We start from the raw sequence: 25334 nt of genomic DNA on the forward strand, positions 1-25334 counted from the left end.
AGCATGACATTTACTCAGGTTGTGACAAAAAAGTTTAGAGCCTTGTTAGTCTTGTTGTACACAGTTTTAATGTGATTTGACTACTGCATGAGTTCATAAAAATGATTCCCAAATATCACTGTTGCACTGCTAGTTTTAGACTTAATGTTGTAGTTAGATTCAATGGGAGAAAAAACTCTAGTATGTCTTAGCAAAACATATTTTGTCAATATTAAGTTACATTTGCCATTTCTCAGTCTATTTAATAATGGTATTTAGGTCTCTTTAAAGGCACACTGAATCTTGCTGTGAATTAATCACTCTGTACACCACTCAATCATCAGCATAGAGTTGTATACTATGGAGGATATTATTCTCATTAATTTCATTAGAAACATTACAGGTCCAAATACTGTATTATTCCAGTGGTTGTCATTTTATTAGCTTCTGTATTTAATGTCATCTGCAGTGAAAGATAAACTCCTCATCCAAAACTGCCAATTTCTTCCCTTTACACCAAATAAGCATACGGTGATAATTGAAGGAGAGAAGCTCATTGGACTTCACTTCGCTCGACTGATCCTACAGTACATCACTGGATCAGTTTTTAGCCTTCCAAATTTCATTTTGACAAGCAGCCATAGTATAGACTAAATTAAAACATGGATGAAAACGTTAAGGTGCAAAAGAACAACAAGTTAGCCCATAGCCAGGCGAAGCTGCCAAACTTGGCGTATCATTTCAAAACATGCAACAACTCAGCTGCAATAATTATAATTGCTTGTGATGAGTGTAATAATGCTAAACTGTGAAAGCAGTGGCAACACTATGTCCAAGACCAGTATACCTTAGCAAGCTCCATATTTTAGTATAATATCTAATATTACTGATAGCATGAATCGAATTCACCTAGTTGTTGTTTATGTCAAAAAGTTTAGCAGATACCTGTGGTTATTACAGCACTAAACTAAGTACAGTGTACTATTCAGTTCAAAGATCCCTGACAATGAAGGTTTGTAGGGGCCCGCCGATTATGCTGGCATAATTTTGAGCATAATAGGTACCTAAAAGCATTGAGCATAATGCCAGCATAATAGATTAAATATTTGTACGATAGTGTAAATTCTTGCTGGAATGATGACAATTGCAAAATAAGATCGATATACTCTAATAGAGCAGTCAGTAACTCTAATAGAACAATCATCAAACTGACTGTTCTATTAGAGTATATTGATCTTTTCTCTTACATGCAGGCATGCAGCAAGAATTTATTATTTGTGTTCCAGCCACTCATTTTTTTCTTTCTAAACAGTGTTAAACTAGTAGCAAAGCATATGAACTAAGGTATGAACATTGAGCATAATCGAGCATAATAGGTAAATATTGAGCATTAATTTAAGCATAATAGGTGAATTATTGAACAATGCAGCATAGCATAATAGGTAAAATTATGAGCATAACCGGCGGGTCCCTAAAGGTTTGTCCACAAATCAGCCTCAATTTTCATAGGTCAGGGTACAGTACTTCTTTATGCAGGTTGACCAGTTATTTATGTGATGTATATATAGATACACTGTTAATAATGTGCAAAGAAAGTGAACATATATGTTAGCAATCAACATACTATAAACCAGTTATTCTGCAAAAAAGCAACAAACTTCCCTGTTAGCTTGTTTTCTTCATCATACATGCAAAGTGACAAGTTAGGTTTATAATAATCCATGGAAACCAAAACCACTTACACTATAAAAAAAGAATTGATTTTCTTACCTTTAAGAGACTGTGGAAAGGTATGGAAATGTCAGATTTCTACAATATTATCTTACCTTTCCTTTCAACAGGAATGATCACATTTCCACAACTTTCCTGAAAAGATTTAGCCGTCTTTTTGATATTTCCTTACCACTTAAAGGCTAGGAAAGGTCGTTTTTCCCAACAGTAAATGTGAGGAAATGTCAGATTTTTTACCCTCGTCCCACCCCTATATTCTGTATTAATTGGTTTAAATACTTCCAATTTTAAATCAACAAAAGGTCATCCATCTATACACAAAAATGCAACATAGTCAAATTACAAAAAATGTTCTGTCTTGGGTGTTCATCAATGGCAGACTTCTTGCCCGAACATTTTCTGTGTACTGTAAATAGAAAAAAATAGATGTAATGCCAAAACATTGTACAGTACGATTAAATACCTGTTAGTATTGTATCTTTTTCCAAACAACGTTCCACCTCTTAAAGTCGTATCCTTCTACTAGTCATATCTAACAAAATATATATTACTCTATTATAGAATTATCCTTCAAGAAACTCACCAGAAATAATCGATCTAGATGCCAAAACAGCTTGTCCTGGCAGCGATCAATACCTGAACAATCATGCTGAATGGTCCAATGCAGAGAATGCTATATATTGAAAAGAAGATATGCATATGAACTACTGCTGGTAATAGAAAAACACATCACAACACCAGTACAAAATATTTTACAGCTATACGAAGTGATGAATTAGGAGTCCTTGTATTTTGATAGTATGTTGTTATAGCAATACCTCACTACCATAATCAACCTAGTAAATGCGACCATCTTCATGAAAACCTACCTAGTTTGCACAATTTCTAAAGTTCTTTTGGTTTTCTCAGGATTAAAAATTTTAATAAAACATAAACTGAGTATGAATACACAAGCGTATAGAACTGCATACAGTAGTACTATACAAAAGCAGCCTAAATTACCTGCCTCTTTAACACTGGACCACAGTAGTGCTATGTTTTTGTGTAGGCTAATGGCAACAGGGATACACTTATCTGATGTGTAGTAAACAATGATGTGCATGCAAAGGCTCAGATTTTAAGCCACCTTGCGAATGTTTTGTTGGAGTATAACATAGATAGCTACTATTTTTATGTCATTGTACCCACAAGAAATCAAGCCGAATGTCACAGCACGGTGAATACTATGCAAAACTATACATCAGCATCAGAAATGTCAAACAATTCTGCTGTCCTAAACTTCTAATAATGCCAAGGTCAAATACACTATATTTCTTTAAAATACTCTAGTTGATCGTAAGGACCTCATACAAGCTCTACCTTCTGTGTTCACCCTCCTAACCAGTAAAGTTGATAATATACTTGAGCCATGGGATACAGAGACACAAAGTGCCATACTACTTACACTTAGAGGAGACACACTTCTTTACATACAATCCACACCAACAACCAATAATCACATTAACTAGACAGATGCAAACAGCATCGTGGGGCGAGCCTGAACATATTTAATGAGAGTATGCATAGCAGCAATAGGTAGTTGATGATGAGTGTATATTCAAGTGAACGTGGTAGCACGATGTGATGAAACAGAGATAGCTCAAATGAGATCTTGCTACTGTTTGTAAGTGGTATAATATATTCATGCTATATTAACTGCATTATAGCTATCAGCGTTGAAACCGGGTCACTACTGCTGACCCGGATGACCCACTGACCCGGATAGCAATCCGGGTCAGACCCGGATAGCAATCCGGGTCAGACCCGGATAGCAATCCGGGTCAGACCCGGATAGCAATCCGGGTCAGACCCGGATTTGACCCGGATGTGACCCGGATTAAATTAAGCCGAGGCGCGCGATAAGAGCTATGTTTCGGGTATTCTTGAGCGAGCGAGACTACGTTTTTAGCGTTCGATTCATGTTGAGTAAACGAGTAGTTATGTGATAACTACGCCGGTAAGTTTATAATTTAAAATCAGTCAGTGGGTTTGGTTCCACGTAGTTACTGTGAGTTTACAGACAGCAATTGGGTGTGGCTTCGTACATACTTAGTATTGCATTTTCCCAATATAATAAAATGGGTGTGGCTCACAAAGTACTTATCCTGCTGCAAGACTAGACCTAGACTATATACAACTCATACAATAATCGATTAGTGGGCGTGGCTCAACATAAGCTTGCACACAGCAACGAACACAGTTACATGCTACAGACTGCACTTACTAATGAATGGGCGTGGCTGAGCGTATGTTCGTAACGCGATAAGTGGGCGTGGCTCACGAAAGAGCTACGCGACTAGCGTATATAGGTTCCACGTAGTTAAACGATCAATTTATTTTCTCACGTGATCCAATCCGGGTCAGACCCGGATAATTTGCAAACCGGGTCAGACCCGGATGACCCGGAGAAAATGTGACCCGGTTGACCCGACCCGGTTTCAACGCTGATAGCTATTGCAATTCACTAGGTAGCCAGCTACTGATTGTCATGCAGTGTTCAACTGGATGGTGAACTCAGCAGATTTTTGTTAGCTATAAATAAGAGGAACTATAAATCCCTTTAATGTTATAGACACGATTGTACAGTGGTCAATTTATACGAAATGATCATCTACACCATCTACACCAAGGTATAATAGTACCTTGGATATTAGCTATTAGTATAGCTAGGTGTAGTATGAAGTACCGAGTTAGCCATAGGCTATCAAAACACACAAATAGCTAGTAACTATAGCTATAATAGATACTTGGAATAATAATTATTAGTGTGCATGGGAATGCGCATGCGCTATTTTGCAATAATCAAAAATCTTTCGCACATTTTGAACGTTGGTACCATCAGTACTAAATAGTTATGGCAGTTCAAATCGCAGAAGAAATGGACGTTTCAAGTATGGAAGAATCCAACTCCGCAACTGTTCATGGAGTGTTCGTTGGTGCCGTTTCGCCTGTAAAAGTGAGTCGAAATACTCAAAGATCATACTTTGAAGCGAAACTTAGTGATGGTGTAAAGAGTGCGCGAGTGGTCTCTTTCGAGCCAAAGCTTCGAAATGAGATCGAAGAAGCAGGGAAGGTCAGGCGTGGTGTAGCTATTACTCGTTGTACTGTGAAGCGGCCGAAGTTTGGAGGTGATGATTTGGAAATAGTTGCTGGCAGTAAATCTGCAATAGTCAGTTCATCTAAAAAGTTTAAGCTCAGTGACGATGCAACTGGGGGATCTGGCGGTGATGCAGTTAACTACGTGGTAATTGATGATTTACGGACTTTGCGTGAACACCAACGGATCAATGTAGTTGGGAAGTAGTGTCTTGTTCTTTACCACAAGAGTTGAAGGGGAAGACTGGCAGTAAATATGTAAAACAAGAGGTCAATATAGCAGATTCGACAGCTGTCTGTAGAGGTGTGGCATGGGAGCAACATGTGAGTAGTTTGGAGGAAGGGCTAAACTACAAATTTGTAAATGTCACAGTGCGGTCATTTAATGCACACAAGTATTTGTCGCTTGGGGAAATGTGTAATATAACCGAGGTTGAAGATATTGGTGAGGTGGTAGATGACGATGTTGCTGAAGAACCTTGTTCAATAGTGGTGAAAGGAGACATAGCGGTAGTGATGAATATTGAATCATATTCAAGTTGCAGAAACTGTAATTCAAAAATTGGCGATGTTGGTAAAGCTGTAGTGGAGTGTGCCAAATGCAATTCAAAAATGAAATTGGCAAGGTGTGCTAAAGCGAGTATTGCTCGTGTATTATTGGAGGATGAGAAAGGAAATGAGCGCCAGCTGACCATGTTTAGTAATGTGCTTGATGAAGTTGCACAACGTGGGAAAGAAGCCATTCATTGTGACAAAATAGAAGATCAGATATTGTCAGCTCCAAAGCTATGTTGAACAGTTTACAATGGCACACATTGGAGAATCGAAGAAATAATTTGAGAGCCTCACTAATGTATAAAATAATTAATGACATGGTAGATATTAATGTGCACCAACAGTTTAGACCAAGCAACGCCACAACTAGAGGTCACCATCAAAGATTTCTGCAGTTGCCAACAAGGGTAGATGCTTATATGAACTCCTTCTTTCCTTTTACAATAAAATTATGGAACCAACTAGATTATCATATTATCCAAGCTCCATCTCTTGATTTATTTAGCAATTATATAAATTTGTAAATAAGTAGCTAACTACATATGTACGAATATACTCATGATTGAGTTTGTACATTAACATATATATATATATATGTTATACAATTTCTACAAAGGAAGTGATCACGTCTGTATGTACTATTGAGTAATTTGTTTTTCTCAGTGTGATCATATTAATTTCTTAGCACTACAAAATCATGATTGTATGCATGTTTTCAATAATATTTTGAATTGATACTTTATTAATTGATGTAGCTATGGGTGCATGCATGGCATTTATTATTATGATCTGAGGCTTGGTTAGCTTTTGTGATGCAGGCGTTGATTGGAGTTTAGCTGACCTTACCGTCTTGTTATAGGTGAGATTGTGTCCCTTTGCCGAGCATATCTTGTTCTGGAATATTCTCTGTTTCTCCTTCGTCTTTCTTCAGCTTCTTCTGGTGTTTCTCGGTCCCTTCTCAGTCTGTACAGCTGTCTCCTTCTTCTAAGCCGTTCTTCTGCATTCATTTAGCCAAACTTAGGTGATTTTCATATTCACGCGCTGATACACGTGTTTCATACGCTGTAATATACGTCGTATATTTCTCCGTGACATGGTCGATGAGACGAACATATATGGAAGTGCTGTAATCTACTTCGTATATTTCTCCGTGACATGGTCGATGAGACGAACATATATGGAAGTGCTGTAATCTACGTCGTATATTTCTCCGTGACATTGCCGATGAGACGAACATATATGGAAGTGCTGTAATCTAAGTCGTATATTTCTCCGTGACATGGTCGATGAGACGAACATATATGGAAGTGCTGTAATCTACGTCGTATATTTCTCCGTGGCATGGTCGATGAGACGAACATATATGGAAGTACTGTAACCTACGTCGTATATTTCTCCGTGACATGGTCGATGAGACGAACATATATGGAAGTGCTGTAATCTACATCGTATATTTCTCCGTGGCATGGTCGATGAGACGAACATACATGGAAGTGCTGTGATTTACGCCGTTTATTTCACGGTAAGTCCGTTTATTTCAGGGTCTCTTTCCGATTCATTCTGTAGTTCTTGGGCATGGTCGCTGAGACGAAAGTTACGTGGGCGACTCGCTAGTGTGGGGCTCGCTCAGGCTCGCCCCAATCATAACCACTAACCTGAAACTTTAAAAGTTCTCATGAGGTTAGCTCATTCTTTGTCTTAAATTGTATCTCATCCCTAAAAGAAATGCAAAGGAGTACGTGCATCTCATACACACAACTTACCTCAAACATAAACCTCAGTCGTTCGCTAAAACTGCGGTTAATTCCTAATTCATAAGTCTCGCGATCAGTGTTGCTCGAGGTGTTGCTACAGTAAAATCAACTACAACAAACACAGGCAAATTACTGCTTGCCTCTATTGTACTTGGTGTCAAAAGGCGGCACAGCGGTACTGAAAGTCAAGAAACAGAGGTGACAGCGGGGCCACAATAGTCTAAAGGCCACGGCAGGATTTCAGGTCCGGGCATTCGGGTCGGCAAGCTGCAATCTTTCTCCTCCATTCGTGCGCCACCATCACGCTACTTCAGCGTTAAACCTGAGCGTTTATTGCTCTAGCTGTAGACGTAGACCGCTATCACCGTCATCCACTTCTTTGTCAAGTTACTCGAAGTTACAACATTAAGGTTGTTTTGTAGTTAAGGTAGCTAGTTTTGTAGTTAAAGTACTTAGTTTGGTAGTTAAGCTAGTTAGAATTTTGTACTTCTGTAAACTATAATAAACGAACATTTCCAAGAAGTATAATGCGCTATTGCAAATGCGGATATTATAAAGCTACTCTGCCACGTACTCTGCAATAGTTAGGGACCCGCCGATTATGCTGGCATAATTATGAGCATAATAGGTGTCTGAAAGCATTGAGCATAATGCTAGCATAATAGGTAGAATATTTGTGTAATAGTATAGCTATCACAGAAAGATCGATATACTCTAATAGAAAAGTCAGTAACTCTAATAGAACAATCACATAGCTGACTGTTCTATTAGAGTATATCGATCTTTTCTGTGATATGCATTTTGACAAGTAAGTTTGTGCTTCAGCCACTTATTATTTATCCATAAGTTATAATTAGTTAAAGTAATTATAATGTATGTATAACTTGTGTTTTAGGCTGCAAGCACGAGTTGCTTGCAGACCCTTGGCATACTTGCCATAAAGTAATAATAAATAAATAAATAAATAAATTGGAAATTATTAGTAGAGCACAGGGGCGGATCTAGGATTTATAAAAGGGGGGGGCTAACTCAAGGTACTAATCTCTTGGGTAGAGGTAGCGAAGCACACTTCCCAGCATGCAAAGCATGCTGGAACTAGGGGTCTGGGGGCATGCCCCCCAGGAAAATTTTGAAAAATAGATGCTAAAACACTGCAATTTGGAGACATTTCCACATAAAATTCATAATATTTTCTGCCTGTAGATATTTTATATACTGCCTTTAGATTATAGGTATGGCTCTCTGAAGCATTTTGCTAATGGAAAAGTTTGGGTAGGTACAGACAACCAAGTACATGATGCACCCCTCTCACAATTGCACAACACTGAATAGGTGCATGTTAGAATAATAATGTTGAAAGTGGAAAATTTTGAAATTTGAACAATACAAGATTGAATCTGAGAGCATTTTCAATGGAAATTGTGAACCTGAATTAAGTATTGTCATACATATTAACTACACAAGTAGATGAATGAAGCCATTTGAACAGACCAATTCATTTCATTGCATGAATAGGTGCTGGCAGATTTGGAAAAATTCCATAACAGAACCAACTATATGTTTCCAGTGAATGTTCTGTTAGAGTAGAGCAGCTCAGGTATTTCCGACCACCATGTATTATCGGACGCGATATTTCCTAGATGGGCAATGAGGATCAATTGTTTATAACAGCATTATGATGGCCTATCACTATAAACTCCATTCTGAAAATATGAGGGGATTTGGTTATATTACGTGGTTGCAGTGACCTTCGAAAGACGGTATCCAAAAACATCAATACTCGGATGATCGCATGAGCGTTCGGACGGCCTGTCTCCACAGCTTGCCAAGCACTTCACAAACTAATGTGTGATTGCGGCTAGCAGAGCTAACCTTCAGCTACCCCACACTAGAAGTGTATCGTTATTGTACATACTAGAACGGAAATATGACATAATTTCCTCGCTCGGTAACGTGATCAAAAGTCGGACTCCCACGCTTAAAGGCATTTTCGGATGCGCGCGAAAGAAGCCATCTTGCCGCACTTGTAAATACAATTAAGTTAGCTATAGATATATGTATATATACTTGACACAAAGTCAGGTTGAATATTTTCTTAGAGAATGACTGATTACATAGCTATACATGCACAAAAGACAGCATGTTAATTAAACACATATACTAAATCATAACAAGGTGACTGTTTCCAGTAGCTATTACTTTCCAGGCAATCGACACGAAGGACAATACCTAAATCAACTCATTGGTAGTTGGACACACATACATTTATGAGCTGGTTACCATTGTCCTTTTGGTTTTGCAGTCAGTCCCACACACTTGAAATGGTACCACTCAGTGGAACACTACACAGGACACAAAGCAATGACATTGCACATAACCATGATAGTTAAACTCCTAACTGTTTATTTTGGACAACTTTTGGACTAAAACGTCATGACAATTTCATACAAAAATGTGACTGACTTTCGAAAAACCATCGATCTACGCACAGTACTTTTGAAGCAAAATGCATTAAAAACAATGGGTAAAATGCAAGCTCCAGAAAAAAATGCAAGTTTTTATTACCTCACTGGTCAGTGAATTAACACACCAGTGGATAAATCCTGGGCATCATCATGTTAATAGGGGGTTCGAAAATCCTTATTTCATCTCCATACACAGAAGGGATTCTGAGTTAGAGATGCTTGTTTACGTTGTTGTGATGAAAGAATTTACCGACAATCTTTCTTGAGTGAATGTACCCTCCTTTTCAAATGCAGAAGCCTACACCTTGGGAAAAACCTATCCCCTGGTGGATTCACAAATACATGGTGAACACAATGAGCCAAGAATCAACTCTGCATGCCGTTGTATCAGTAAGTTATGGTGGTTTATGTAAGCCTGTAGATTATTTTCTTGATGGCTTCTGTATGTACCAATTTATTTGCTCATCTCACTGTCTAGAGCTATATTTCCTCCACTGCTCAACTTATGAAGCTGAAACTTTGCCAATCCATTCCTGTCACTATAGACAACAAAGACACCAATAAAACAATTTTTGAAAAATGTGCTGATATCGACAGTTTTCTAAAATTAGGCCACAAATATCATATGGTGTAAATCCCAGATTTTATGGTAACCAACAGTTTTCTCCCCAGCAAAATAGAGCGAGCGACAACGCTGTTTATTTATATCATATCAAAATCGGTTTGTTGATTTACACATTCCTTTTACTATGTCAAAGTAATTTTAAGCGAAGTAGAGCGGTACTGCACTACTCTACCACTCTTTAGCCTGACCAATTTAGAATGGGGGACCTTATTATAGACTCTGCATGAGGTTCACTGCATACTTACATGTTGATTATTACAAGCAATCATCCTGCCAAATGATTCCTATAAAATATATGAAGGCAAAATTAATGCGTGCATAATAATGGATCAAAATAATTCAACATAATAGTGCAAGCCTGCTGTACCAGTGCTTGCAATTATCTTATTTAAAATGCACAGGTAAACATATGAAGAAGTTTGCTACATGGCATAGACATTATTTTGCTTAATCAAGGAACATTGGAATTTTCACAAACTAACCTGCAGAACTAATTCACAATGCTTTAAAATTTGTTTCATTGTAAAACTTATTACAATATGTAGTGAAGGTTAATGGCTGTCTCAAGACATTGAAATAGCTCAGAACATTCCTTTCCAAATATCCACCATTCAATTCGCCATACAAAAAGTGATTTTCAACCTTAAAATGACAAGCTTAAATTTCCACTGCTTTCCTTCTGCTATAGCTCATCTTAATCGCTATTCACCGCTCTTTCCAAATCTGCTTTGGAATCTGAAGTATCTATCACGTGTTGTGGGTAGGCACCGGCCTATTATGCCCGAAATTTTACCTATTATGCTTTTGAGCATTGCTCAAAAATTAAGCCTATTATGCTCAAAATTATGCTGTCAAAATCAAAATTATGCTCTAGAAGTGACTGTTTTATTAGAGTATATCAGCCTTTCCTGACTGCTCTATTAGAGTAAGTGACTGCTCTATTAGAGTACCTCGATCTTATTTCTGCAAAGTGTGAATAACCAACAAAGAAACGGTTTAATAAGTTGTATTACGTGTTTTTGATTATAAAATGCACTAATAATACTATTGGCAGTGAATATTTGCTTTCTTTCAGGCGTGCGTATTGCGCATTTAATTAATTTTTCAAACATCGTCCCTATTATGCTGGCATTATGCTTGATGCTTTTGGCCACCTATTATGCTTTAAATTATGCCGGCATAATCGGCCGGTGCCTAGTTGTGGGTTATTACACTTTTTATTACATGCCCCCGAAACTCCCAATACAAAATGTATGGGGAAATTTGCTACACCTAATTTCTGGCTTGTCAAAATGGTTTAGGCCATTTTGACAAGCCAGAATTGGACTTGTTCTGGCATCATTGTACTCACAGAGAGTTGCTCTACACCTGTCAAATTTGGAAAGTTACTAAACAGACTCGATGTAGGCGGTACACAATAATTAATTTAATTTTTCATGGTTTTCAATCGAAATGTATTGGACATTCCTGTTCCAACTGACATTTTTGCCATGAACAAAAGTATAGCAAATGTCCGCAAATTTCTTGATATGCAATCTTAAGCAACAGAAAACTATACACTTAGTAAATTTAATACATAGGATCTGAGGTCATTGGTCTTATTAAAGAGGTGGCCCTACTGTAACAATCAAGTAATTTATTAACAGACCTAGTTAACCACACCTGGTGCCTTGTAGTCTGGTTAGACTATACACAACCATTGGTACTACCTATATGGTACCATTCCTTTCAAGTTTGTAAACAGGCATAAAATTCAATTATACTGGGCGTATCCATGCATTCACCAGGTGTGTCCATTCACTGGACTGCACTACATGAATTTAGACTAACAGTGGTATTTTTCAACAACAATGTAACTCACTTTTTTGCAAAGGCAATATTTGGCTCCAACAGGACTTTTAGGCAGTCTTGCTACATGACAATATACACAGTATCAGTAAATGCAAGTTCAGTATGTTACATTCTCAGTTTACAATTACACTAAAATCTCACAGTGATATAGGGTCACTTATGTATGAGAACAAAACTGTTGTCCTTAATAATGAAGTGGCCTTATAATTGTGTTAGAGGTGGCCACTACAACAAGTGGTCTTGATAAGTAGTGACTGCTAAGCAAGCTTTCACTGTATGCTATATATAAATGTATAATATTGACCCATACCTCTTTTGCTGGACTGTCATGCTTCTCTGTATGGAGGAACTAGTGCTCCTGCACCCAGCTTCCTTTGCACGTTTCTTTTGAGGTTCTTGATTTTCTAGATTAGGACCTAGTTTGATGACAAGTACAATAAAGCATGCTTACATGTATACTACACATTTTAAACAACTACAAACACACTCTTAATGTATATACCTTGAAGCTTAAGCCAAGCATTGTATTTGTCATCAGTTTTAAAATCGTATCCTTCCTCAAGACGTCTTTTATACAAGGCTACCTCAGTTCTAGTAAACTTACAATTTTCTAATTCATTATGAGAGGCTACATATTAAGTAGAATTCCTCTTTAGAGAAAGTTTACAACATGAACCACAGTATGTACCTGATTGTGTAACTGGTGTTTTCTTAGTCTTAACTCCACTAGTTACTTTACCACACTCTTTAGCTACAAAAAATAATCCACGAAGATGATTTGCACAGTATGTGCTCCATGCAATGTATAATGAGGCATGCATACAACTAAACAAACTTGTGCAAGCTTTATATATGTGTGATTACAGTGGATACTTTGATAAATGTACATACCCTCCTTCTCAGCTTGCTTTTCTAATCGCTTGGCTTCTCTTTCTTGTTTTCTTCTTTGCTTCTCGATTTCTGCTTCTCTATTCTCCTCGGCCTTTTTTGTTAGCATGTCCATATTCTCTTGGCTGGTCAGCACTCTTCCACAACTCTTAAGGTTAACTGTAGGGATCTTATGAGGTGCCTCAGGAACAGACAGAAATTGCTGAACTCCAGTAGAACAAAGTGGTTTCATCCACACATACTCAGGATGATATTTTTCAAGCCAGGCATTATATCTTTCATTCTCTGTAACATTAGAGTTGGCTTCATACCATTTCTGAAAGAGCTTTTCTTCCTGTTCTTCAAATATTTGTTGGCTTTCCGGTCTTACGCTCTCTGTACTTTCCAATGACTTGCAGGCACGACATCTTGGCGATGGACAAATCAAAGGAACAAAAGCCAGCCCACTTTCCTCTAGTGTATTAGACGAATCAGGAATTAATTTCAGCAACGCCTGCCGATCTGTAGGATATATCCCTGTCATCCGAAAGCCTGATACAACATTAGAAATAGTCATACTTCGCATCCATGCCTTACTGAACAGTTGAGAAAACTGGTATCGCGTTAGGACTCTTCCTGGATTACCAATCATAAACTCATTACAGACTACTTTCCACGACTCTTTTAATGAACTAAAACATCCCTTATCTAAGGGCTGTGACAAGTGGGTTGTATTGGGAGGCAAAGCAAAAAGGATAATTTTTCTCCTTTGCTGCTAGTTTTATTGTCTCTGGACAATAATGAGAGGAGTGGCCATCCAGCATCAGCAGAATTGGTCTTACAGACGGTGCGTATCGTAAAAAATAGTTATTGAACCAAACATCAAATAATTCATGATCAATCCATCCTTTAGATGACAGACCATAGATAGTACCAGGAACTTCTCCAACTACAAGGTCAGGAGATAACGATTTACGATCCCATATTACCATTGGTGGTAAAGAAAAGCCTGCTGCACTCACACAGGCTACAACTGTAATTTGTGATTTATCTCCAGAACTGATAGCACAAGCACGACCACCCTTTTCACAAGCAAGCTTAGGGGGCTTCGGATCCAGTGGCATCCCAGACTCGTCCATGCTAAATATCTGTCCAGGCTTACCACACAGTTTGTTTTCCTTTATGGTCTCCTAAGGCCAAAAAACAAGGATAAATCTGTGTAAGCAAAATAATAAAAGTACCTCTAACAAGTCGAAGTATCTCATGATAACTTCAGGATCCGTCGCTTTGCTCCTTACATGGGATACAGACACTGGTGCACGCAGCACAACTTGTGGATGCCGTTTCCTGAACGAGTCCCACCACCCGTGGGTAATGGTGCGGTCCATTCCTTTGCTGTCTACTATTCGCTGAACCAAAGCAATAATCTCTAATCTGGACCGGGCATATCCAATTTGACAAGAACGTAGCAAGAATGTCACGAGCTCGTGTTCTTCGGCTAACGACAAATACGTTGGAGGACCACTCACAGCTCCAGGCTGTACAATCCCACTGACTCTGTCACCCAGAGTTGATTTGGGAACTGAAAATTGTAGTGAAGCACTCCTAATACTCATCTCGGATGTAATTACTGCATGTAAAGCTTGACTCATCTGCGCTTCGGTCCACTGTTTGTAAACAGGGCGCTTTCTGGTGTCCCCACCCGTCGAAACGACTCCTTCTGTTGATGATACGGCCTTGTTCTTCACTCTGTGCACTCTGTTGGCGAACAACATAGGTACACCTTTCCTGAATTATGATTGTTAGGTGAATTGCGCATGCGTCCGAAAACAAACTTCCGCGTGGGAGTCCGATGTTTGATCACGTTACCAAGTCAGGAAGTCAGGCTATTTCTCTAATTCTAACAGGAGTAATTCCAATATGCTTGTAGTGTTGGACAGCTGAAGGTATGCTCTACTAACCACCATCACACATTAGTTTGTGAAGTGCTTGAAAAGCTGTGGAGACAGGCCGTCCGAACGCTCATGCGATCATCCGAGTATTGATGTTTTGGGACACTGTCTTTCGAAGGTCACTACAACTATGCAATATAACCAAATGCCCTCATATTTTCAGAATGGAGTTTATAGTGATAGACCATCATAATGCTGTTATAAACAATTGATCTTCATCACCCATCTAGGAAATATCGCGTCCGATAACACATGGTGGCCGGAAATACCTGAGCTGCTCTAGTTAGCTGACTGCTCTATTAGAGTATCTCGATCTTGTAAACCTCCAATGCTGATTCGGGTCCTTGTTGCATAACTTGTAGCATAAATCCACTTATAATACCTTGGAAAGACGTTTATAAGGTGGTTTTATGAGTATTTGTATTATTAGTGATCATATAATTATGCTAAGACAAAATTTCATTATAATACTCAGCATATTGATCAAGTAAAGCCTAAATATGAAGGGGGGGGCTTCAGCCCCCAAAGCCACCCCACCTGGATCCGCCCCTGGAGCATGAGAACTGAGGCATAAATAATTGGGCATAATTTGAGCATAATGGGTAAGTATTGAGCATAAATTTAAGCATAATACTAATAGGTAAATTTTTGAGCAGTGCAGCATAGCATAAGGCCACTCCAATTGGTAATTATGTTTCTGGTCAACCGCCCGCATCCTTTTTTGGAGAATGTTAAATTTCAGAAATACACGAGATACATGGGTAAAATGCCCGCATCAGCTTTTTGAAAAACCTGGATTTCAGAAACAAATATTGGGCTGCAACAAGTATGCTAAATCTAACCATAAGTTGTATTTTATCAGTGAAAACCTGCAAGAAATGGACATAGTGCATAGTACAGATCGATATACTCTAATAGAACAGTCAGTAAATCACAAAAGTACTCTAATTGAGCAGTCACTTCATTGTTGCTTTGTTGCTGAATTCCGCCCGCCCGCACCTAGGACTCATTTTCAAAGGACCAGAAACATAATTACCAATTGGAGTGGCCTAATAGGTAAAATTATGAGCATAATCGGCGGGTCCCTAGCAATAGATAACGACTTCAACTAGACTACCTGGTGATAACAGCCAAATAGGTAGACTAGATCTAAGTCACAGTGGCCATGCAGAACGTCCTGTTCTAGTACTAGTAATCGTTGGCATGGCAGCTTGACGTCTAGCAGTCTAGTTCGCGAGTTGTAGCCATATAGTCAGCCTCATTCAGTGGTGCACACATTCACCAGTATTAAGTTCTTAGCTAAATAACTTCCATTGCATACATTTACAGTGGCGGATCCAGGATGGGGCATTTGGGGCAAATCCCCCCCCCCCCCTTCACGAAATTGCATACAAGATCGAGATACTCTAATAGAGCAGTCAATTACTCTAATAAAGTAGTCACAATGTTCATGAGGCAGTGTAGCTTACCTATGAAGCTATAAATAGGATTTTATTTTACGTAACAGACGTGATATAGTTGGTAAGGATAACTAGCTATTATTGTTGCGACCTTTTTTTTTTTTTTTTGGTCTTCAACTGGTTTTCAGTAAGTTTTTTTGGTCTTCAACTGTTTTTGAGAAAGGTGCCCCCCTCTTTCCAAACTCTGGATCCGCCCCTGATCATGATTTAAAAACTTAACAACTTTAATTATGTTTACTGTGCAATGTAAATATATGGAAAGTTAGAGGGCTTTGAAAGATCATCTTTCCATGAGTTTCCTGAAACAAGGAAATATACGTAAATCCGATCCGTTTTTGTAGTGTTATTTTACAGTAATTACCCAAGCCATTAAGTGTATTGATTTGTAGTATGATACAGGTCACTACCACATGTGTAATGACTATTCCAAGAATATTATATCAGTGTGAGTAATACATTATAAACAGCTGGTTAGAGCTTGCATAGAAACTGATAGAGCTGTGTAATTTGTAGCGAGAGGAGAGGACCCTAGTCACCCTACAATTATTTCAGTGTTGAAATACTGCATCACCTCTAACTGTGTGCTTGAGGTAGAGATGACTGTACAATAGTTATTCCTATTTTTCACTTATTCCCTTTATATAACAGTGACATAAAACTCAGTTTCTTAAAAATAATTTATAATAATGATCATCCACTAGAAGTATACAGAAATTCATTCCACCAATAAACTATACAATTCATTTAATCATTTAAGTATATATAATCAGTATACTGGGATTCATTGAGGTGGTTGTCATATGGGGTGGGTAGCTTCAGTAGTAATGGTACGGTGCAAAATGTCTGTTTGGCTCAGATCTAAGTCTTCAAAGGCAATTACATCTGAAAACCTTATCAGAACACGGTAAAGCTTACGTTGCTGCTCTAAGCTTAATTATAACTAACTTTCTCTACGGTGCATATCAACCATGCCACAAATCCCACAATCCTAAATTTAATAAACTCCCTGCAGTGCCTACAGCAAAAATAAGTAATGATTCAGCCTCTTGAGATGTCTTCAAATACAACATTGCTTTACTTAGTTAATATTTAACAAAGTACTATTTGTAATTTAGATCCTGAATAAGTGTAAGTTAGTCAGTACACATTCTTCATTTCTAAAAAAATTGCATCATAGAATAACTGCCACTGTGTTAACCAGATTATAATTAATACTGAAACATGCATTTGTATACTTACTTAATTGCAAGATTTGCTTTATTATTGCAAGGGAGCACACAATGAATGTGTTAACCACACCTTTTGAGACCAAAATAATAATTTGTCCTATAACATGTTAATGATTCAGAGTTTGTACATGTGTTCACTTTTCCAACAGTGTTTTGCCTCGGAATATCTATTAAATTTTAATGATTTCAAGTTTTAAACAACTAGTTTGTATGTCTCTATCATCCATACTAAATTTAATGTACCTGCTATTATTTTAGCTCACGTTGCTCACATTAACGTGCTTTTGATATTGATAAACAGTTCTCAGATGGTTAAAAGACTGGTCAATGCTACTACTAGAAGTGTTAGCAAAAATGCAAAGGCTCAGGTAAATGAGAACTGACTATAGTGGAACTTTAATAGTCAGTTTATTACTTTTACACTGCTTGTTTGGTTGCCATAGTTTCATCACAGGGTAAAATTTATCAGCAATAGTGTGGCACTAGTTACTTAATCATATAACCAACTTGCAAGCTAACAATAATCCAAATGTTATACAGTTTTAATAAGCCATGCGGTCAGTCACGTATAGATCAGAATTATTAGCTAGTAAAACTATGTGTGCCACATGAAAATATTACACATGTTTTAACCATGTTACGCAGTGAAGTGAAGTTCAAAATCAAATTAATCAACTAAACCTATACACCATTCGGTCTGCCTGTTCATGCAGTGTAAGAAAATTAATTTTTGCAATAGAGTTATGGGTGTACATATCGCTACAATGCAGTAAAAATAGAGTTTATCATGATCATTCCTTTGATAAAGTGGCCTTCTTCTTGGAGGTATATAAACAAACTACCGCTTTCACTGTAAAATAATTTTTCATATGCACTCAGTCATGATTTTTATCCACAAAAATTAGTAATTTGCTTTGTTTAAAATAGTTCGAGGGAAACTACAGCTGCTCAAAACTTTAAACTGTAGTTTAATCAATTTCGCCCATACACATTATATTATACACAAAATGGTAATGAAGTAAATACAAAGTGCGTGGCTTACACTAAATAACAGTGCAATACGTAGTAAACAGACACAGTCGTATTAAGGAAATCAAGTGCTACAAATATGTATGTGTATGCATGTACATATTCTTAATTAATAGCAGACTCTAAGTAAAAATGTGTACATATTATGTGTGCATTATACTATAATGTTAGCCCTTAACAACTAAACAGGTTCTTTTAGCAGCACCTCAAGGACAGGATCACAATTAATATCTAACTCCTGTAATGCTGTCATGAATGTCCTCCATGTCTTTGGTTCTCTTCCATGAGTGGACCTAATCCAAGTTTTCATCACCTTTGTGCAGGCTGATTTCATGTCCCCAGTTTTTGATACACTTTCTTCGATAACATCCATGTCTTCATCTCCCAGTCCCAAGCAATATCCAATAATTTCCCAATCTGTAGCCACCTTAGGGACAATTTTCACTGCCATATTCATGGTCATGTGTTGATCTGTAAAAAAAAATTATCAGTTGAGATAATTAATTTTAGCAATCAGATATGCAATATTGCCTTATATGGGCATAAAAACTGTGTTGAACACAATAACTGTGACTGTCTCTTGGACAATTACCATAGATTCCCTAAAAATTCGGCAGAAATAAATTAATTCCGTTTGTGTCTGGCCGAACAATTAGGATAATAATGTACCAACCCAGTGCTATTGTCGAATTTTTAGGGATCTACCCCTAATACAGTCTGCGCACTTCATGGCTATGTTATTTGCGATCCGTTTACTGCTTACTTTCAGGATTTATTTCTACAGGGACCAACAGGAACGCCTTGAGGCGGAGCTGACGATACCACAACACTCACTTGGCCGCAGCGCTATATACTATGATTGCCTACATTATCCAGGAGAGATGGTCAATTCATTACATTACTTTTGAATACAATCACCAAGGCATAATATTAAGGACTGATTTCAACACTAGAGAAGTAATAAAAAATAGAAACCACAATCAATAGCTAATATTATTAAACTATCTCATGATAAATCTCGCTACCAGATGCTTCATGAAGTGTTCCATGGCTTAACAAAGCATTATCTGAGGGTGTATCATGTTACAAGGAGATGTGGGGCCAGGAGAGTTATGAAACGAATATCGTTTTGCAGTACTAAGCTGGCGTGACGTCACACGATGATATCGTTGGGTATGTTCCCTGAACAATTTCACACTCGGTGCTTCATCCTGCATTGAGGTAGCATATTGTGTGAGGTCACTGGGAATCCTCAGTGCTCAAGAGACCTTCGTCAACTAGTACTCCAAGTGCCGAAAAATTAGCGCACTTATATTTAGAAACTTTCCTGTGCTTGCCGAAATTTAGAGCACATTGCGTTCAAAGCACAGGGAGTGCCGAATATTTAGAAGCTGAAATTTTAGGGAATCTGCGGTAGTCTTATTGTGTATTTGCAAGTATGAAGAAATGCTCATTGAGTTTCAAAAAAGCAGTTGGTTTGACAGTGAAATTAATTTGATAGTGTACCTATAGAGATTTGCTTTTTGAAGTATAAAATCAAACTCTTGCTGTCATGGGTGATAAGACTGACCAATCACAATGGTGTACTACCATGATCTTAATAATTATTATTACTTTTACATATGTAGATCATATAAGACACACACTGTACCTAATATAGGTAGATTTGGGATACTAGTAGAATTATTAGTAGTAGCCAACTCCACTCCTCTGCTAGCTCCAAATGATTCTTCTGATTCTGAATGAATAACATGAAACAATAATCACACCAAACTTTTGTGGATAGATAAAGTATGGTGTACTGTTGTTTCTTGTGAGGTGAGCAATTCGAGTAAAGGGTGTGGCAGCCATTCCCTTTAATTAGTGAGTTTTTTTATTACATGCACTCACGAGAAATTACATAGCGCTTGGGAAATACTGTTAGTTGATAATGGTACAAATATGACCACTACATGTATTAAATCAATTGATGGCCAAATTCTCAGGAACCACTAGCCAAATTGCCGAATAGCGTTATACTAACAGTCCAGCACACAGAACTACTTAGTAATATATCTAAATACTTGCTATAAGCTAAGGAGGCTGACTATGTTGTTTTTTGTTTACATAACAGTAATCGAAATGAAGTTATCAAACAACAAAGTCTAAACTTTGGTAAAATCCAGCCCAAACAAGCAGTGGAATCCCAACTAACTACAAGTACACAAAAAAGTTGGAATTTTCAACTATAGGGTAGGGACCATAGCACATCGATAAAAAGTACTGAAACAAGTTGGAGTATAGCCCATGATATTAAATCACAGTAAAACAATAAGAAGTGTTATATCCCTACTGTGCATTTCCACTATGGTATATATTGAGCACAGTAGGGATATAACACTTCTTATTGTTTTACTGTGATTTAATATCATGGACTATTCTCCAACTTGTTTCAGTACTTTTTATCGATGTGCTATGGTCCTTAGTCTAGTTGAAAACTCCAAAATTTTGTGTACTTGTTAGTTAACTTTTTTTGCAAATATTATGAATGGTGAGCCCATGCATACCACATCTGACAATGGCACTGCATGCCCCAGCTATATTAATTAATTTCTGAAAAGTGAAGTATCCATTACACCTCATTGTCAGCTATGTTTAACCTGTTGCACAGCAATTCAAATCAATAACTGTTTGAAAAGTACTTCTACAATCCCTGCATACCAAAAGAAAGAAATGGTGCCACGTGTCCCAGTTATATAAATTATTTTCTGAAAGTGAAGTATCCATTACACTTTGTCATCGGTTATGTTCAACCTGTTACACAGCAGTACGAATCAAGAACTATTCGAGCCCCTTTACAATCAAAATAGCTACTATGAAAAATACGGATGATTTCCATTACCAAGGTAAGCCATCATGTGCTACCACCAAATCGACACTTTTCGCTGTCAGCAAAGATGAATGGGACACAAAGAAGGGCTCTGGTAAGTTCATGAAGAATACATTGTGCAGTATGTACTGTGGTATGCCAAAAGGCACCTTTCAGGCTGAAGCGATGTCAAACTGACTTGAACAGTGAAAAAATCAAGCCCGTAGCCTTAGCCATTATCGAGTTACGCTTGTCTGAAGGCATCAGCCAGTCAGTAGAAAATTCCATTAAATGATTTTTTTCTTTAAAAATTCCGTAGCAACTTGTTGAAAACGTTTTGGGTCGATCTGACAACTTGTTGACATACAAAGGTGTCTTACACTACAAAGAACTATTCTATACAGGTCACATACAGTGCAATCCATTCGACAGCTGCTTTTTTTCATGATTTGTCCCATTTCTGCTGTTGTGCATGCATATATGCACTCATGTCCACCATGCCACATCCGGGATATAGCGGCCAACTGTTGACTTTGCCTGTCTTCATCGATGTATAACATTTTATTACAGGTTTTGGCAATTGAATTCGGCGACTTTGCAATTGAATCTGTCCCGTTTGCAATTGAGTTCGTCGCCGTTGCAATTGAATTCATCCCGTTTGCAATTGAATTCGTCGGTTTTGCAATTGAATTTGTCCCGTTTGCAATTGAATTCGGTGACTTTGCAATTGAATTCGTCCCGTTTGCAATTGAGTTCATCGCTGTTGCAATTGAATTCGTCCCGTTTGCAATTGAATTCGTCAGTTTTGCAATTGAATTCGTCCCGTTTGCAATTGGATTCGTCGGTTTTGCAATTGAATTCGTCGCTTTTGCAGTTAAATTCATCCGTAACAAGAATGGCAGCAAGAGCAAACACGAAAACATGATGTAGCAGCTGCTATAAGAACTTGTTCAAGTACAACGGTAGTAAACAACTCTTTATAAGGCAATAATTCTTCCTCTACAGCCTATCCAACAACATTCCAAACTCTACTATGCCATTCGCGATGGGTGAGGTCATTTGCGAGCAAGTTAATTAACTTGTCAGACAGCTATCAACTTCGTGTACTACCAGCTTCAATTACCTTCTAGTGTCTCAAGTGTAACTCTCCCAGGCATAAATAGTTTATCTCTTAATGAACGGGTTGGTTTCTTGGAGCCATTTTGTTTATGGTGAATTGTAATGCAAACGCGACGAATTTTATTGCAAAACCGACTAATTCAACTGCAAAGCCAACGAATTCAATTGTTAAACCAACGAATTCAATTGCAAACGGGACGAATTCAATTGCAATACCGATGAATTCAACCGCGAAGGTGACGAATTCAATTGCAAAAACCTGTATCAACTTTAATAAAAGACAAAACAGGCATAAAACACTTACATCTGCTCTAAACAGATATCTTCAGATATCTTCAGATTTGTCTATTCGTCGTAACAAACGTAGCTACAATTTAGACTCTGCCTCTCATAATCAAATTCTGTTAGGCATCTTTATAAAAATAATGCAGTGGTTAAACTATAATTGGGTTACTGGTTACCCACTACGATCTATTAGCTGCAATAGATTAGGCTGAATCAATGACCGAAAATGAGATTTATAGGTTTTTCTACCAGCAGGTCTCTAACAATTTTAAGGACTTTCTAACAAGTCTCTTAATGTTTTTTAATGACAGTATTACTTTATCAAAGCATATTGTGCATACCATTATCCAAAAGTTTGTAATGCTGTACAGTTACTTATGGTGTCTGGTAATTTATGCCACAATTTAATTTCATCTGGGTATACACATTTGAGTACAATACCTAGTTTAGGAAGATTTGGAATGCTCGTAGCTATTGGCTTTGTTGTAGTAGCTGGTTCCTGTCCAGTGTTTGTATAAGATGACTCCTCCAATTCTGACAACACAAACAAAAAGAAATACTACAAGGTACACATAGTAGAGAGAATTGTACAATACTGATGCATATTTCAGACATGTACAGAAGTTTGCATTCCTATTCATTCACCAGTTGTTTGTAGCATTTCTTAAGCTGTGTGGACAGTAAGATATTACCCGTCATTATCCCACTAGAGACCTGCAAAGTAGTCCTATGTAGCAGGCAGAAAAGTGATATTAGGAATGAGCTAAAATACATTCCATTAATAAGAAACTGTGAAGGCCATGGGTAGGATCATGTAACTGCCAGCTGTGTGTAGCAGTGTATACATAGTCTTCACACACAATAAGTATGTACAGGTTGCTGTGTTTTCAGTGATAATACTATACAGATGATCAAAACATGATTAACAGGTTAACAGAAGGTATAAGTGAATGGCTGATATTATAGAGGTGTACTGATATGGGTTTTTGGCATGTACCAATATCCAATATTGATGCCACCAAAAGAAGCCAATAACCGATGGTCGATTCGATATTTGCATTATAGTTCAAAGTGTACATTTACCTACCCTACAACAACATGTGCATGTATTCATTGCTGTACTCTGCCTGTGGTGGTATACAGCTTGGTTTTTTATTTTGCAATCCAGACAATTAGGCACCCACAAACATTTTTATGTATACTCCCATGAAGCCGTAAATGGATATTCTGTATTATTCCACATTCTAATGGCTTGTGAGAAACAGCAAGTTTCCTTGGTTATCCTGTGACCTTTCTTTGTATTACAAGGTACTCTATAACTGCTTCACTGTAAAGACTGCGATAAGCTTTGCAGCAACAAACACTAGAATCATGTCTTGTAGTGTATCGCTTGTTTCAGAGTGAAGAATAAGCCACTGGTACTAATGAGCCACATGAATAATGTAGAAAACCAATGCACAATCTGTTTATGTACAAACTATTACTACTGTATAAATAGCAGTAGCGATTTCGGTCCTCCTGCCGGTCTGTACTGATACCAATATTGGTAAAAATTACCATATCGATGGCCAATATTTTAACCGATCTGATTATCGGTACACCTCTAAGATATTTATGCACAAACACGATGGCTGCAGGCCTGAACATACGTATATCACACAATTAACAAGCGCCTTAATTGGAACATGTTACAACTAATATGTTTCAATTAAGTGACTATTTCAGCTTTTTGTACTTAATTTCCCATCCACTATTGAAGCTTTCTTCATGCCTGTGTTAATACACTTATGTCCTCAGTAACTACTTTATGTAGGTTATCCTAGATCAAAATTCACCTGGCTCAATAGTACCGTAGCAAAGCATGCATGTAGTTTCCACACTTGCAGGTTCTGCTTGAAGGATTATACATCTTAATATATGTACTGCCTCCATTTCTTGTTAATGCATTCCTGAGCACTGTTAGAAGTACTATAAGGCATTTATACACTTTCTTTTTCCTTTGAAGTAAGTAATACATGCTAATTTGTAAGTAATTGTGAAACTGAACATCTTAAAAAGCTCATTTTATACATCAGAGAATTAGTCAGCTTAAATGACCAAAACTCTCCACGAAGAGAAAAACCCATATATTAGATATTTCAATTCATGTCTTCCTTTAATTACTACTTTTGAAAATGTAAATAAAATTATTTATGTAGAATGTCAAAAACAGAATTATGCCAACAAGTTGAGTTTTTGCTCAGCTGGCATATACGTATGACACACAAGTAGCTCCTCAGAACTGTTAAAAGTTCACAAACATAGCTAGATACCTGAAATACTGTAAATCATTTCTTTGCACTAGGGCCTAGTATCCAAATGCATACAGGTACTGTAGCATTAAAATAGAACATAAACGTCTTGGAAGATAGCAGACAATCATTGTATGCATTGTTCACAAAGAAATTCTC

The 25334-nt window shown here is 37.6% G+C and overlaps 3 protein-coding genes and 1 pseudogene across 9 annotated transcripts in view; 1 reads left to right on the plus strand and 3 right to left on the minus strand.

Moving 5' to 3' along the window:
- The window catches only part of LOC136252779 (uncharacterized), a 151293-nt gene that overhangs the window by 48855 nt on the left and 77104 nt on the right, over window positions 1-25334 (minus strand). The window lies entirely within an intron of this gene.
- The window catches only part of LOC136252554 (serine/threonine-protein kinase ATR-like), a 151722-nt gene that overhangs the window by 37071 nt on the left and 89317 nt on the right, over window positions 1-25334 (plus strand). The gene's annotated exons all lie outside the window — the stretch shown is intronic.
- Window positions 9240-15193, minus strand: LOC136246931 (uncharacterized; annotated as a pseudogene).
- LOC136252533 (uncharacterized) overlaps window positions 18589-25334 on the minus strand; it is a 64444-nt gene continuing 57698 nt past the window's right edge. The window contains exons 10-12 of one of the 3 annotated variants that reach the window (XM_066044996.1): window positions 23326-23418; window positions 20284-20370; window positions 18589-19103 (exon numbers count right to left, since the gene is read on the minus strand). In XM_066044996.1, the coding sequence (XP_065901068.1) occupies window positions 18814-19103; window positions 20284-20370; window positions 23326-23418 (470 nt within the window). In that variant the 3' untranslated portion in view covers window positions 18589-18813. The remainder of the gene's footprint in view (window positions 19104-20283; window positions 20371-23325; window positions 23419-25334) is intronic. The other 2 variants (XM_066045005.1, XM_066045016.1) reach the window with 2 other exon arrangements.

This window comes from Dysidea avara, chromosome 1 (genome assembly GCF_963678975.1).
Source record: "Dysidea avara chromosome 1, odDysAvar1.4, whole genome shotgun sequence".
NCBI classification, from domain to species: Eukaryota; Metazoa; Porifera; class Demospongiae; order Dictyoceratida; family Dysideidae; genus Dysidea; species Dysidea avara.